Here is a 17,016-nt window from a genome sequence, read left to right as displayed (position 1 = left end):
GACATCCCAAAGATTGGAAATGAGAATATCCCAACACATCCCTCGGGATATTCGATTACACCAGGTTTCGAGAACATCCGGGCACTCCCAAGCTCATGAGTCCGCCATTGGTAATCACCTGATTAGTATAAATAGGTGTTCTGACCAATATTCCGATGGTTGGTTTTCTGTTTTATACAGTGCTAGGTCGAACTATCATCTCAATATCATTGAGGCGTTAGTCATTAATAACTCTCGACCTACCTGTGTAGACAAAAGATTTTGAAACATCAGTTGGAAATATTTACTGATTTAAAACCACCTGAACAGTGAGAATTATATATATATTTATTTTTCTTCTCTCACTGGTTTTCCAACTGAAACCAATTTCCCTCTTTCCTCATTCGATTCTTAGCTTTTAATTTATCATTCTGACGTTTCCTCTTAGAGGGTCAGACGATAAGGACTTAAGGAAATTTTAACAATTCCACCTGTCCGGTTTTTTTGTTGTTGTTTTTTCTTTGATCTTTTTGATTTTTGATTTAAATTAAATTATGTTTCCTCTGAAATTTCTCCTTCCATTTTGCTGTACCAAGAATTTACATATATATATATATATATATATATATATATATATATATATATATATATATACAGGATGAAACGATAACGCAACACGCCTATGAACTGATTAAAAATTAAAAAAATAAACTAAGATGAATATACAAAATGTATTACCATTTTTTTTTTTTCAATTTTTACCCATTTTTTTTTAAACTATTTTAACCGGCTAAAGATTCATAAAAGAACAATTTGTTTAAAATCCAATCGTTTGAGGCCCCTAGCGCTGCTCTGCGACTTTTAGCTTCGGAGGAGATAGAGTTTGAAAATACTGAGACAGACAGGCAAATATATAGCCTTTTATATATTAGACTAGTTGGGAGGGGCGTAAAATACGCTTAAATATGATATTTTAATTTGTCCAAATTTCGTATATATTATTATAGAGTCGTGGTTTTAAAAAGTAAAAAAAAAGTATTTGGGTGCCATCATTTAGAATCGAACCGAAACATTCAAAGCTGGTGACGTTACCACTGTACCAACGTCACATATGAAGTGATTAAAAGTTATAAATTAAAAATAAACTAAGATGAATGTACAAAATTTATAACGATTTTTTTTCAATTTTGATAGATTTTTAACCCCCTTAAAAAGAAAACTATTTTAACCGGCTAAAGACCCATAAAAGAACAGTTTGTTAAAAATCCAATCGTTTGAGGCCCCTAGCGCCGCTCGGCGACTTTTACTTTCGGTGGAGATAGAGTTTGAAAATATGGAGACAGATAGACAGGCATATGGCTTTTTATATATTAGATTTTTTTTTTTTTTACTTATGTTTTTACTTATATATAGATATTTTCTGTTTAGGTTATACTTGGTGGAGGCCGTACCAAATTTTTACCCCAAGAAATGGCGGATCCCGAATACGAAAATAAAACTGGCGAAAGGCGAGACCATAAAAACTTAATCCAAGTAAGTTATCAAAATTTCGTTTTAGTTTTCACTTTCTAGATTCCAGCACCGGTTTTAAACGTAACATTTCATATTGAATTGTTCTTCACCCACCTACCGACCTACTCACCCTTAAAAAAAATTGTGTCTGAGATGGTTACACAGGGTGGGGCATAAATACTGTTGCAAAATAAAACTCAGACGTTATCCCAACAAAATAATTTATAACAAAACCCAATTACAGAGACTGATTAACAAATACTGGAGGAACAATATGGCAAAAGTATTTTTTTAAATGTTTCCCTTGATCCTTCATTACACTAGGAAGTCTTTCGGGGAAATTATATATAATAGCACACAACGTTTAAGGGTATTTTCTCACAGCATTTGTTCAATTTTATTTTAAAAGCTTCAATATTTTGACAAAGATTGACCACAAAGAATAATCAAACGCGTTAAGATCACATGATGAGGGAGGTCATACTTCTTTGCTGATCCAGGACGAACAGTTGTATCTACAGCATTGCTGTGTTACATGAGCAGTTTGGCTTGTCGCACCATCTTGTTGGAGAGTTCAAACTTCATCACCAAACAGAGAATGGTACCATGGAGTTAGCACCTTCAAAAATGTCCTCAATCTTTGTTAATCTTGATCCTTTGAGAGGGAGAAAAACAATTGGAGATTTCCCTCTTTGGTGATGGTTTCTGCGTTCCGGAAATCTTTTGCCTCACGACTTTTCGCAACGACTTTATCATTTTGATGCTTGTAGAACTGTGAGAATAACTTTTCACCTGTTAAGATGATGTTATTGGGCGTGCCTTTTCTTATTTGGTTTAACAAGAATCGACTTCTGATGAGTTTCTTTGCAACTGTGGGTGCAGAGAGAAGTTGTTGCTTTTGGAGCTTATAGGATGACATCTGTAGGTCACTTCGACATATCGTTCGCATTACCGTAAACAGAAGCACACCATGAGGTTAGTTCAATTTCAAGAATGTCCTCAATGTAACGTTCTTTGTGAATTTTGACCCCTTAAGGGAGAAAAACAAGTCGCGATTTACCTCTCTAGGAAATGGCAACTCAGACGATCATTGATGCTGGTTTCTGCGTTCTGAAAACCGTTCATGCATTATCAGGTATTGCTTCACGACTTCTCGCAAGGATTCTATCATTTTGAGAATTGTGGGGCTGTGTAATTGAGAATAACTTTCATCCGTGAAGATGATGTTATTGAGCGTGCTTTCTCCGATACGGTTTAACAAGACTCGGCTTCTAATGTGTCTTTTTGCAATTGTGGGGGCAGAGAGAAGTTGTTGCTTTTTGGAGCTTATAGGATGACATCTGTAGGTAACGTCGACTATCGTTCGCATAGTCCTAGGTGATGTTTGTTCTTTGTTTGCTATTTGTCTCATGGATTTTTGGAGATTTCGCCTGATTTTTTCCCGAACATTTTTTATGAGTTAAGGTGTTCTTGAAGTGTGAGGACGGCCTGATTGTTGTCTATTTTTGATCAACGAAGTTTCCAGGTAACTGTTCTTCTTTTGTCTTACGGATCTTCTTGGATTTCGCCTGATTTTATTTCTTCCATCTGGTTTCCAAGCAACAATCAATCGTCTTTTTTATGAACACTGATTTTGATTTTGATTTTGATAGTGATTCTGATTTTGATTTTGATAGTGATTCTGATTTTGATTCTGATTTTGATTCTGATTTTGATTTTGATTTTGATTTTGATAGTGATTCTGATTTTGATTTTGATTTTGATTCTGATAATGATTTTGATTCTGATTTTGATTCTGATTTTGATTTTGATTCTGATTTTGATTTAGATTTGGATTTTGATTCTGATAATGATTCTGATTCTGATTCTGATATTGATTTTCATTTTGATTTTGATTTTGATTCTGATTCTGATTTTGATTTTCATTTTGATTTTGATTCTGAATCTGATTCTAATTTTGATTTTAATAATGATTCTGATTCTGATTCTGATTTTGATTCTGATTTTAATTTTGATTTTGATTCTGATAATGATTTTGATTCTGATTCTGATATTGATTTTCATTTGGATTCTGATTCTGATTTTGATTTTAATTTTGATTTTGATAGTGATTCTGATTTTGATTTTGATTTTGATTCTGATTTTGATTTTGATTTTGATTCTGATTTTGATTTTGATTCTGATTTTGATTTTGATTCTGATAATGATTCTGATTCTGATTCTGATTTTGATTCTGATTTGGATTTTGATTCTGATTTTGATAGTGATTCTGATTTTGATTTTGATTTTGATTCTGATTTTGATTTTGATTTTGATTTTGATAGTGATTCTGATTTTGATTTTCATTTTGATTTTGATTCTGAATCTGATTCTGATTTTGATTTTGATAATGATTCTGATTCTGATTCTGATTTTGATTCTGATTTGGATTTTGATTTTGATTTTGATTTTGATTCTGATAATGATTTTGATTCTGATTCTGATATTGATTTTCATTTTGATTCTGATTCTGATTTTGATTCTGATTTTGATTTTGATTCTGATTTTGATTTTGATTTAGATTCTGATTTTGATTTTGATTTTGATTTTGATTCTGATAATGATTCTGATTCTGATTCTGATTTTGATTCTGATTTTGATTTTTATTCTGATTTTGATTTTGATTTTTATTCTGACAATGATTTTGATTCTGATTCTGATATTGATTTTCATTTTGATTATGATTCTGATTTTGATTTTAATTTTGATTTTGATTTGTATTCTGATTGATAATGATTCTGATTCTGATTCTGATTTTGATTCTGATTTGGATTTTGATTCTGATTCCGATTTTGATTTTGATTTTGATTCTGATTCTGATTCTGATTCTGATATTGATTTTCATTTTGATTTTGATTTTGATTCTGATTCTGATTTTGATTTTGATTCTGATTTTGATTTTGATTTTGATTCTGATAATGATTCTGATTCTGATTCTGATTTTGATTCTGATTTGGATTTTGATTCTGATTTTGATAGTGATTCTGATTTTGATTTTGATTTTGATTCTGATTTTGATTTTGATTTTGATTTTGATTTTGATAGTGATTCTGATTTTGATTTTGATTTTGATTCTGATAATGATTCTGATTCTGATTCTGATATTGATTTTCATTTTTATTTGGATTTTGATTCTGATTCTGATTTTGATTTTCATTTTGATTTTGATTCTGAATCTGATTTTGATTTTTATTCTGAATCTGATTTTGATTCTGATTCTGATACTGATTTTGATTCTGATTTTGATTTTGATTCTGATTCTGATTTTGATTTTGATTTTGATTCTGATTCTGATTTTGATTTTGATTCTGATAATGATTCTGATTCTGATTCTGATTTTGATTCTGATTTTGATTTTGATTTTGATTAGGATTTTGATTTTGATTTGGATTTTGATTCTGATAATGATTCTGGTTCTGATTCTGATATTGATTTTCACTTTGATTTTGATTTTGATTCTGATTCTGATTTTCATTTTCATTTTGATTTTGATTCTGAATCTGATTCTGATTTTGATTTTGATAATGATTCTGATTCTGATTCTGATTTTGATTCTGATTTTGATTTTGATTTTGATTTTGATTCTGATAATGATTTTGATTCTGATTCTGATATTGATTTTCATTTTGATTCTGATTCTGATTTTGATTCTGATTTTGATTTTGATTCTGATTTTGATTTTGATTTAGATTCTGATTTTGATTTTGATTTTGATTCTGATAATGATTCTGATTCTGATTCTGATTTTGATTCTGATTTGGATTTTGATTTTGATTCTGATAATGATTCTGATTCTGATTTTGATTTTGATTTTGATTTTGATTCTGATAATGATTCTGATTCTGATTCTGATTTTGATTCTGATTTTGATTTTTATTCTGATTTTGATTTTGATTTTGATTCTGACAATGATTTTGATTCTGATTCTGATATTGATTTTCATTTTGATTCTGATTCTGATTTTGATTTTAATTTTGATTTTGATTTGTATTCTGATTGAAAATGATTCTTATTCTGATTCTGATTTTGATTCTGATTTGGATTTTGATTCTGATTCCGATTTTGATTTTGATTTTGATTCTGATTCTGATTCTGATTCTGATATTGATTTTCATTTTGATTTTGATTTTGATTCTGATTCTGATTTTGATTTTCATTTTGATTTTGATTCTGATAATGATTCTGATTCTGATTCTGATACTGATTTTGATTCTGATTTTGATTTTGATTCTGATTCTGATTGTGATGCTGATTCTTTTTCTGATTTTGATTTTGATTCTGATTCTGATTTTGATTTTGATTCTGATTTTGATTTTGATTTTGATTCTGATAATGATTTTGATTTTGATTTTGATTCTGGTTTTGATTTTGATTTTGATTCTGATAATGATTTTGATTTTGATTTTGATTCTGATCCTGTTTCTTATTTTGATTTTGATTTTGATTCTGATTCTAATTTTGATTTTGATTCTGATTTTGATTTTGATTTTGATTCTGATAATGATTCTGATTCTGATTCTGATATTGATTTTAATTTTTATTCTGATTCTGATTTTGATTTTGATTTTGATTTTGATTCTGATTTTGTTTTTTATTTTGATTCTGATAATGATTTTGATTTTCATTTTGATTCTGATTCTGTTTCTGATTTTGATTTTGATTTTTATTCTGATTTTGATTTATATTTTGATTCTGATAATGATTTTGATTTTGATTTTGATTCTGATTCTGATTCTGATTTTGATTCTGATTTTGATTTTGATTTTGATTTTTATTCTGTTTCTGATTTTGATTTTGATTCTGATTTTGATTTTGATTTTGATTTTTATTCTGATTCTGATTTTGATTTTGATTTTGATTTTGATTCTGATTTTGATTCTGATTTTGATTTTGATTTTGATTCTCATTCAGATTTTCATTTTCATTTTGATTTTGATTCTGAATCTGATTTTGATTTTGATTCTGATAATGATTCTGATTTTGATTTTGATTCTGATAATGATTCTGATTCTGATTCTGATTTTGATTCTGATTTTGATTTTGATTTTGATTAGGATTTTGATTTTGATTTGGATTTTGATTCTGATAATGATTCTGGTTCTGATTCTGATATTGATTTTCACTTTGATTTTGATTTTGATTCTGATTCTGATTTTCATTTTCATTTTGATTTTGATTCTGAATCTGATTCTGATTTTGATTTTGATAATGATTCTGATTCTGATTCTGATTTTGATTCTGATTTTGATTTTGATTTTGATTTTGATTCTGATAATGATTTTGATTCTGATTCTGATATTGATTTTCATTTTGATTCTGATTCTGATTTTGATTCTGATTTTGATTTTGATTCTGATTTTGATTTTGATTTAGATTCTGATTTTGATTTTGATTTTGATTCTGATAATGATTCTGATTCTGATTCTGATTTTGATTCTGATTTGGATTTTGATTTTGATTCTGATAATGATTCTGATTCTGATTTTGATTTTGATTTTGATTTTGATTCTGATAATGATTCTGATTCTGATTCTGATTTTGATTCTGATTTTGATTTTTATTCTGATTTTGATTTTGATTTTGATTCTGACAATGATTTTGATTCTGATTCTGATATTGATTTTCATTTTGATTCTGATTCTGATTTTGATTTTAATTTTGATTTTGATTTGTATTCTGATTGAAAATGATTCTTATTCTGATTCTGATTTTGATTCTGATTTGGATTTTGATTCTGATTCCGATTTTGATTTTGATTTTGATTCTGATTCTGATTCTGATTCTGATATTGATTTTCATTTTGATTTTGATTTTGATTCTGATTCTGATTTTGATTTTCATTTTGATTTTGATTCTGATAATGATTCTGATTCTGATTCTGATACTGATTTTGATTCTGATTTTGATTTTGATTCTGATTCTGATTGTGATGCTGATTCTTTTTCTGATTTTGATTTTGATTCTGATTCTGATTTTGATTTTGATTCTGATTTTGATTTTGATTTTGATTCTGATAATGATTTTGATTTTGATTTTGATTCTGGTTTTGATTTTGATTTTGATTCTGATAATGATTTTGATTTTGATTTTGATTCTGATCCTGTTTCTTATTTTGATTTTGATTTTGATTCTGATTCTAATTTTGATTTTGATTCTGATTTTGATTTTGATTTTGATTCTGATAATTATTCTGATTCTGATTCTGATATTGATTTTAATTTTTATTCTGATTCTGATTTTGATTTTGATTTTGATTTTGATTCTGATTTTGTTTTTTATTTTGATTCTGATAATGATTTTGATTTTCATTTTGATTCTGATTCTGTTTCTGATTTTGATTTTGATTTTTATTCTGATTTTGATTTATATTTTGATTCTGATAATGATTTTGATTTTGATTTTGATTCTGATTCTGATTCTGATTTTGATTCTGATTTTGATTTTGATTTTGATTTTTATTCTGTTTCTGATTTTGATTTTGATTCTGATTTTGATTTTGATTTTGATTTTTATTCTGATTCTGATTTTGATTTTGATTTTGATTTTGATTCTGATTTTGATTCTGATTTTGATTTTGATTTTGATTCTCATTCAGATTTTCATTTTCATTTTGATTTTGATTCTGAATCTGATTTTGATTTTGATTCTGATAATGATTCTGATTCTGATTTTTATTTTTATTTTGATTCTGATTTTGATTCTGATAATGATTCTGATTCTGGTATTGATTTTGATTTTAATTCTGATTCTGATTGTGATTCTGATTCTGTTTCTGATTTTGATTCTGATTCTGATTCTGATTTTTATTTTGATTCTGATTCTGATTTTGATTTTGATTTTGATTTTGATTCTGCTAATGATTCTGATTCTGATTCTGATATTGATTTTCATTTTTATTCTGATTTTGATTTTGATTTTGATTCTGATTATGTTTCTGATTTTGATTTTGATTTTGATTCTGATTTTGATTTTGATTTTGATTCTGATAATGATTCTGATTCTGATTTTGATTCTGATTCTGATTCTGATTCTGATTTTGATTTTGATTCTGATTTTGATTCTGATTCTGATTTTGATTCTGATTCTGATTCTGATTCTGATTTTTATTCTGATTCTGATTTTAATTTTGATTCTGATAATGATTCTGATTCTGATTTTGATTTAGATTCTGATTCTGAATTTGATTTTGATTCTGATAATGATTCTGATTCTGATTCTGATTGTGATTTTGATTCTGATTCTGATTCTAATTCTGATTTTGATTTTGATTCTGAATCTGATTTTGATTTTGATTCTGTTTCTGATTTTGATTTTTATTCTGATTCTGATTCTGATTTTGATTCTGATTTTTATTTTGATTCTGATTCTGATTCTAATGTGTCTTTTTGCAATTGTGGGTGCAGAGAGAAGCTGTCGCTTTTGGAGCTTATAGGATGATATCTGTAAGTCACGTCGACATATCGTTCGCATAGTCATTGGTGATGTTTGTGCTTTGTTTTCTATTGGTCTCATGGATTTTTTTGGAATTCAACTGATTTTTTCCCTAACATTTTTGATGAGTTTAGGTGTTCTTGAGGTGTGGGGACGGTCTGATTGTTGTCTATTTTTGATCAACGAAGTCTCCAGGTAACGATCAATCGTCCTTTTTTATGGACATTTTGTTGATTTTGAGGTTTTTCCTTAACTTAAATATTTCTGGTTGACGCATGTTGCTGTAATCTTCTCTTCAATTCAACAAAAATTATTAAAAATTATCTTTTGTTTCTGAAAAAAATAACAAATCATATATTTACATTATCATAAAATAGTAAATTTATTTAAATATTATTATCTATATATATATAAAAGCGAAAATATGTGTATGTATGTATGTATTATGTATGTGTGTGTGTTTGTATGTCTCGCAAAAACTTTCGAAACGGGTCACGGATTTTCACGAGATTGGTATCATTTTAAAGTTCCAACCTTCGCCCGACAAATATCGAAAAATTCACCAAAAACATTAATTTCTTCACGATAAAATCATCAGTTTAGTACAGGGAGGGGTCAGCAAAGACCGCCCTCTCATGGCAAGTTCGCTTCTACGCATGCGCAAAAAAAAACGACCTAATTTTGTCAACGTCGTCTTAGCTCAGTTCATTAGAGCGCGGCCTCATTATCTAAAGGTTTTGGGTTCGAATCGTGGTGTGAGATGACTTTTTTTCGATTTTTAAAGGTTTAATATTAAAACAGGGTTATTTAAGCCATTTTTCACGTTCTATGTTTTTTGGGTGGGGGCGGGGTTTATTTTTCAGCTTTTTTAAAGAAATTTTAACGTTCGTTTTTCTGGGGGTTTTCCATCACATTCGCATTTTCTTTTTTTGTTTTTGTTTTTCCGATTTTTACATTTAACACCATTCCTTTGCCTTACGTTAGTTTTTTTTTTAATTTTTAACATTTATTTTATATAAAATATTTAATAATTTAATATTTAATATTTAAAAATATTTACTTCTCTTATTCTTATGTTTTGATTAACACCCCCTGCCCGAGCACACACACCTCTAAACACCCGGGCAACGCCGGGTACCCCCGGCTAGTCTATACTATAAATATCACCTACCTGTTTAAATGTATGTATGTCTGCCTAAAACTTTCGACAGATGCAACAGATTTTCACGAGATCGGTATCATTTTGAAGATCGACCCTTTGGACGACAAATATCGAAAAATTGGCTAAAAACATTAATTCCTTCGTCTTCAACTGGGTACTTTTCTACAGGGAGGGGTAGCAAAAAATCGTTCCTTCATAACAATTTAGCCTAACACGCATGCGCAAAAATGTTCTTTCTTGAATTAGTTTAAATATTTTTTTTTAAAAAACTATAGTCGATATCTAAAGATTGCCCATTCGATATCAGATATTTTGTCTTCGATTTTTAAAGTTTTCATGGTTAATTATGCCATTCTTTTCTTTCTTTTTTCCATCACGTTCGCTGTTTTTTTGTTTTGTTTTATTTTGTTTTAACATCGTTCGCGTATTCTTTATTTTGCATCACGTTCGCTGTTTTTTTTGTTTTGTTTTGTTTTGTTTTAACATCGTTCGCGTATTCTTTATTTTGAATCACGTTCGCTGGTTTTTTTTTTTTTGGTTTTTTTTTTTTGTTATAATATTTAAACGTTCGTTTATTCTTTATTTTCTATTTTGTTTTGATTTAAACCCCCCCACAAACACACACATCTCACTACACCTAGGCAACGCCGGGTACCCCCACTAGTAAAATATAGCCGAGATATCAGATATTTTGTCTTCGATTTTTAAAGTTTTCATGGTTATTTATGCCATTCTTTTCTTTCTTTTTCGCTATTTTTTGTTTTGTTTTATTTTGTTTTAACATCGTTCGCTGTTTTTTTTTGTTTGTTTGTTTGTTGTTGTTGTTGTTGTTGTTGTTGTTGTTGTTGTTGTAATATTTAAGCAGGGTTATTACGTTCGCTTATTCTTTATTTTCTATTTTGTTTTGATTTATCCTCCCCCACACACACACATCTCACCACACCCAGGCAACACCGGGTACCCCCACTAGTAAAATATAGTTCCGATATTTTGTAACAAGACTAATGCCTTATCCTGTATTTTCTGACGATACAGTCTTAAGAACACGTGGCAAGGATTTCCAATGAGAAATCCGATCTACTTCCCTTTAATCTCTTTTAAATCGGACTAATTCGTTAGGTGTATCAGAAAGTGGCCATTAAAAATGAAGATCAGAACTTTAATAATTGAACTTACTATTTTTCGAAGCTTATAACTACTTGAAAAATGTAATTAAAACCCTAATTTTTTCAATTAAAGGAGCAAAACCCAAATTAAAAAAAAAAATAACAGGTTTAATAGCAAATTATGCAATGTTTGTTTTTTAAAGCGGTCTTCTTTAAAAAGAAATATAAAGAAAATCAACATACTTTGACTTGCTTATATATATACATATATACATATATATACATATATATATACATATATATATATACACATATATATATATACATATACATATATATATATACATATACATATATATATATATATATATATATATATATATATATATATATATATTCTTCAAAATAGTTTTTATTTAACAATCAGTTGTTATGGAAACGTGGATAGCTTGGACATTATTACCAAACGGATGTAGAGAATGTATAACATGGATTTTACCAAGCAAGCTGGATCTAAAAAAACATTCATATCCTTTTTCTACAAATCCTCCTGATACAGGACTTCTGATAAATGCAGTATTTTCACTTTGACTTTCCATGTCTCACTGACTTTAGCAAATAGGGTGCATACCTTAATAACTATTTGCTGATATTTTCTCTCCTCTGATGAGATGGTAGACATCGAAACCCTATAGGTTAAGGAGATTAATTTTCTAAAGCATTCTTTGTCTTGCTTAGAATAATAAAAAATTATTTGATATGAAACTCAACCACTTCATTTCATTTCAATGAGAGTTTTTTTTTAATTCATTGAATTACAATTTAATATATATATATATATATATATATATATATATATATATATATATATATATGCATGTCAAAAAATCACTTACTTAAACAAATATACTATTATATGAGTAGTTTCATCCTTAATTGTTAAGAATTTATCCATATTTTAAATTCCATGTATTTTTTAAATAAAAGAATTTTTTAAAGCGAGGGTCGTAGAAAATCGCATTTTCGCAACGTGTTTTGCGCGAAGTTGCTCCTGCTAAAATGAAATTTATGAAATACGGATGAGTCCAAGGGATATAAATAATGTCTCTTTTTTATTGTGTGTGTTAACCAAATTAGTATTTTTCATCCTCTGTATTTAAAAAGGAAACGCATATTCACTTATAAGTTTCCCCCCTAGAACAAAAAAAATCCGCTTCGTCGATTTTTTTTTAAAATTCTTTTAATGAAATACACGAGTTTTTGATTGATATATTTTAATACTTCTTTATCGACTAAATTTTTTTTTTTTCAATATCTAAAAAAAGAAAACATTCAATGAAATAGAAATATTTGCTGTCAGCGTCTGGTATTTACTTGACGATTTAAGCATAACATGAGCTTTCATTTAAAACAAAATCAAAGTGGTTTAAAAACAAAAAAAGGTTTTACACTTTGGACTTTACAGGTAAATTTCCAAAAAAACTTTTTTTTTTAAAATTAGAATATTTTCTTTATTGATATTTTATCTTCAATTTGTGATATATAAAACTTTGGCACATAAATTAATAATTAAAATTCGTTGTATCCAGTTGATGTCCATAGCTGTCTTTAACTTACTACAAAATGTTTGCTTTTTTTCTTTTTCTTTCTAGAATCTAAATAAACAGAAAATGTTAATCCTAGTGCTATAGTATTATCGTATATATGCATGAATTGTGATGGAAATCAAATTCGCTGAAAATAACTGAAGCATAGAGAGGCAGCCGGTGATAAAAGCCAGGAACTATTATTATATGGCAAGATGAGTATAGTGAAATATATGTATACTACATCAATAAATAGATGAGGAAAATAAATTTAAAATGTTATTCGTGCATACGTTAGCTTTTGTAGAGGCTATTAAATAAATATGCTTGCCGTCATGGAACTCAATGCCCTAGGAGTACCACATTTTCTAACCATCCAACCATGTTTGAAAGGATAGTAAGTAAACAGTCGGAAAGTCGTCATCGCTGTATTTATTTTGGCGGACGTTGTCGAGAGTGCTCCCCCACTCTAAATTCCACAATCCTGTTAATACCATCGATTAAAGACTTAAGTTTCAGATTATAAAAAAAAATACCTGAAAAGAAAATTTTTTCCATAACTTTTCACGTGGGGGGTTCAGTTTTCAATTATAACGTTGTACAAAATTGAACATGGAATTTGTAACCACGATGAAAGAAAAAAATGGCAACTCTCTCTCTCTCTCTCTCTCTCTCTCTCTCTCTCTCTCTCTCTCTCTCTCTCTCTCTCTCTCTCTCTCTCTCTCTCTCTCTCTCTAATGTGACCGGAAGGTAAGGATTAGAACGGAGGGGTTAAAAAAGGAAGCTTTCTTTACCCCGCCCCCATCTTCCCTCTCTCTTATCTATGTATCTACCCCTCTCTCTCACTCTCTCTGTCTCTCTTTCTCTCATTCTCTCTCTCTTTCTCTCTCTCTCTTTCATCTATGTATGCATGTATCTATCTATTCATCGTGGTAAAAAAATTCGTGTTCAATTTAGTACAACGTTATAATTGAAAACTGAACCCCCACGTGAAAAGTTATGAAATATTTTTTATTATTATTATTATTATTTATTTATTTTTATAATCTGAAACTTAAGTCTGTAATCGATGATTTTAACAGGAAAAAAGTTTTTCAAAAAAAAAAAAGTGAAAATTGTGGAATTTAGAGGGGGGCACTCTCGACAACGTCCGCCTTTTGTTTTGTTTTTTTGTTTTGTTTTGTTTTGTTTTTTTAAAAACATCTTTAAAAGATAAATACGGCGATGATGACTTTCCGAGTGGAGGAGCTATCCGGACTGATTAATAATCTCACACCTTCCCATTATCGTGACGATCACCAAGTAGGTAAATATATTAACTTCATTAATAACCAAGTAGGTAAATATATTAACTTCATTAAGCTGATGAATCCCGTACTAATAAAACAACCCTGCGGACCGGATGTCTGGGTCGCAAGATGACGAAGGGTGGGGCACAACAAAAGGGGCCCCAGACACTTTGATAATACAAAAGAAACGAGAAGAAAGGGCCATTGAATTGTGTCATCTGACAGCCCGACTGAAATAATTTTGACAGGTGCTTTTTTTGTATGGAACCCGTCTCCGCCCCTACTCCTAACCACAAAGATCAGCAAGTACAGTTTCTTTAAGCGTTTGCCGATGTATCCGACATTGTCCGGGAGTAAAAGTATGTAGAAATTTTTTTCAGCAGTTTTTATTATTATTATTATTATTATTATTATTATTATTATTATTATTATTATTATTATTATTATTATTATTATTATTATTATTATCGGCTCACGTGGAGCTTTCACACAAGTCAGCAAACGATCTGATTGGAGACCTGTGGTGTTCTCTTGAAGCTGAGTGACAACAAGTCTCCCCAGACGTCCAGCTCTTTCCTCCTCCTTCGATAGCATTTGCAAATAAATTTGCATCATCGCAACAGCCTCTTACCATTGATTTCTCGCTAGCAGTGGTAACTAGTCTGGGTGCCCAGCGTTGCCCGATAGTTTGGAGGTGCGTGTTGAGCAAAAAAAAAAAAAGGTGGTAGTAGGCAGGCAGGTAGGCTCGAACCCGTGCCGCGAAAGAAAGAAAAGAACGTAAAAACAGACAAAAAAAACGTGACGTCTTTGCAGTTGCGTCCATCGTCAAACCAGAAGTGACAAATGTTTAAATCAAGGTTGTCAATCAAAAACAGCGGATGACTTTCGAAAATATCGGTGAAAAAAGCGACCCCCTCCTTGTAGAAAAGTGCCCAGTTGAGGGTGAAGGAATTATTGCTTTTAGCCATTTTTTTTTCGATATTTGTCGTCCGAAAGGTCGAGCTTCAAAACGATACCGATTTCGTGAAAATCCGTCGCTTCTGTCGATAGTTTTAGGCATAAATACATACATTTAAACACACTGATGAGATTTATATAATAGATGAGTTGTCTCTTATTAAGGGTAAAAGCCACTTGAGGATAAAGGGTTACAAAAATAGATATTTTGTAAGTTAAATGATGATTAATATTATTGTTACAGCACTGCTGATGCGTGTTAGCCGCAGCCACAAATGACCAAGTCGGCGCGTTAGGTGACATCACAGTGGAGGAAAATTAGGAAAGAAGAGAGGGAGAGAAAAAAAGGGCATCACGTATCGAGGGCCAGAATAGTCGCGTGCCGACGTAAGACAAACGTGTGTGACTTTACCCAACACGTTATAGCCTCAGTTGGAAAGTAGACAAAAATAGGAAAGAACTTCAACTTGCTTTTTCCCGTTGTAACGACGACATTTGTTTCCTCATTCTCCCGCCAGGTGTGATTTCTCGTTACGGCTGTGACGTTACCCACGTCTCTAGCGTGCTTTTGAACGTTATCCACGTCTCAAACGTCTCTAACGTGATCGTCTTCTCTAACGTTTTCTTTACTGGTGATGCCATTTTGCATACATTTGCATGGGAGTGTCCACGCTCTGTTACACTATGACACATGGCGGTGAGAGACTTTTAAGCTCGCATCGAGATGGCAGGGTTTTCTTAACCACATGGGAGACGAGATAAACTATGATATTTTTAAAGCAAACAGTAATGCATTATTTAGGAAGTACCATTAATAAATGCCTTTTATTTGTGCTATTATATTCATTTATTTACGAATGAACGATTTAGTTTAACCAAGTCGTAAAAAGTTAAAACAATGTGTTGTTATTGGAAAGTACCATGAATAAATGTCTTTTATTTCAACGGAAAAGGCCGAGTCGAATTTCTTTCCTTCTTTTTTCTCTTGCTTTGCGACTGTCTATGCCTACAACATGTGGGTCCATGCTAATAAGTAAAGACCACGTTACGTTATGAGGAGATTGGAAAAAAATTATGCATTGAATACAATTTGATGACTTTGGCTAAGATCAGAGTGTGGAATCTGCTGTTGTTTTTTTTGTTTGTTTTTTGTTTTGTTTTTTTGTTTTTGTTTTTTCAATTTTCACCCCATACAAGGCACAGTGCCACTTTGAAGCAGGGGGCTACTATCAGGGACTTAATTAGCGGGGTCATTATGGAGGGAGATGAGTAGAAAGATGTTTGTTAACATTACACTTGAACTTCTGCATATCATTGCAGTTGGGAAAGCAGAATCCCGGAAGGGAGCTCCAAAAACCCGCAGTTCTGGGGAAGAAACTATTGGAGTAAAAGGCTTTCTTGCACCTAGGGGTCTCTACTGTAAAGGGATGAGACTTAGTAGCTTGTCGGGTTTGTCGGGGGTAGTTACGTCGGGGAGGTACAAGTGTTTGCAGTTCGTCAGAGCATTCACCATTAAAGTATTTGTAGAACAGGCAGAGGGATGCAACATCTCGTCGATGGGACAGAGGCTGAAGCCTAGATGACAGTTCAGGACCTATCAGGTTGGCGACTCTCTTTTGAACCCTGTCCAGGAGCGAGAGACAAGCAGCAGATGCACCAGCCCAGATGTGACAACAGTACTCCATACATGGGCGAATGGTTGCCTTGTAGAGGTATAGGATACTGTCAGGCGTAAGTAGTTTTCTAGCATGGTAGAGGGAGCCAACCTTCCTTGCAGCAGCCTTGGCAATGCTCTCAATGTATCTATTCCAGTTCATATTCCCTGTAAACGTTAGGCCGAGGAGTTTAAAAGAAGTACTTTCAGGCAATGTGCTCTTGGCCATTGCTATTGGTGGTAGAGAAGGTTTCTTGTAGTTATTGAAGGAAACAAGCTTAGTCTTAGCAGCATTGAATGT

General features: G+C 30.8%; 1 protein-coding gene across 5 annotated transcripts in view; it reads left to right on the top strand.

Moving 5' to 3' along the window:
- The window catches only part of LOC145269035 (alkaline phosphatase-like), a 282,423-nt gene that overhangs the window by 85,461 nt on the left and 179,946 nt on the right, over positions 1 to 17,016 (top strand). For all 5 annotated transcript variants that reach the window (XM_080124634.1, XM_080124631.1, XM_080124632.1 and 2 more), the window contains one exon: positions 1,408 to 1,512. In XM_080124634.1, coding sequence (XP_079980760.1) covers positions 1,408 to 1,512 — 105 coding nt within the window. The remainder of the gene's footprint in view (positions 1 to 1,407; positions 1,513 to 17,016) is intronic.

This window comes from Euprymna scolopes, chromosome 45 (assembly GCF_053919585.1).
Source record: "Euprymna scolopes isolate OS-2025 chromosome 45, ASM5391958v1, whole genome shotgun sequence".
In the NCBI taxonomy this organism is placed as follows: Eukaryota; Metazoa; Mollusca; class Cephalopoda; order Sepiida; family Sepiolidae; genus Euprymna; species Euprymna scolopes.
This window is presented reverse-complemented; position numbering and strand designations above follow the sequence as displayed.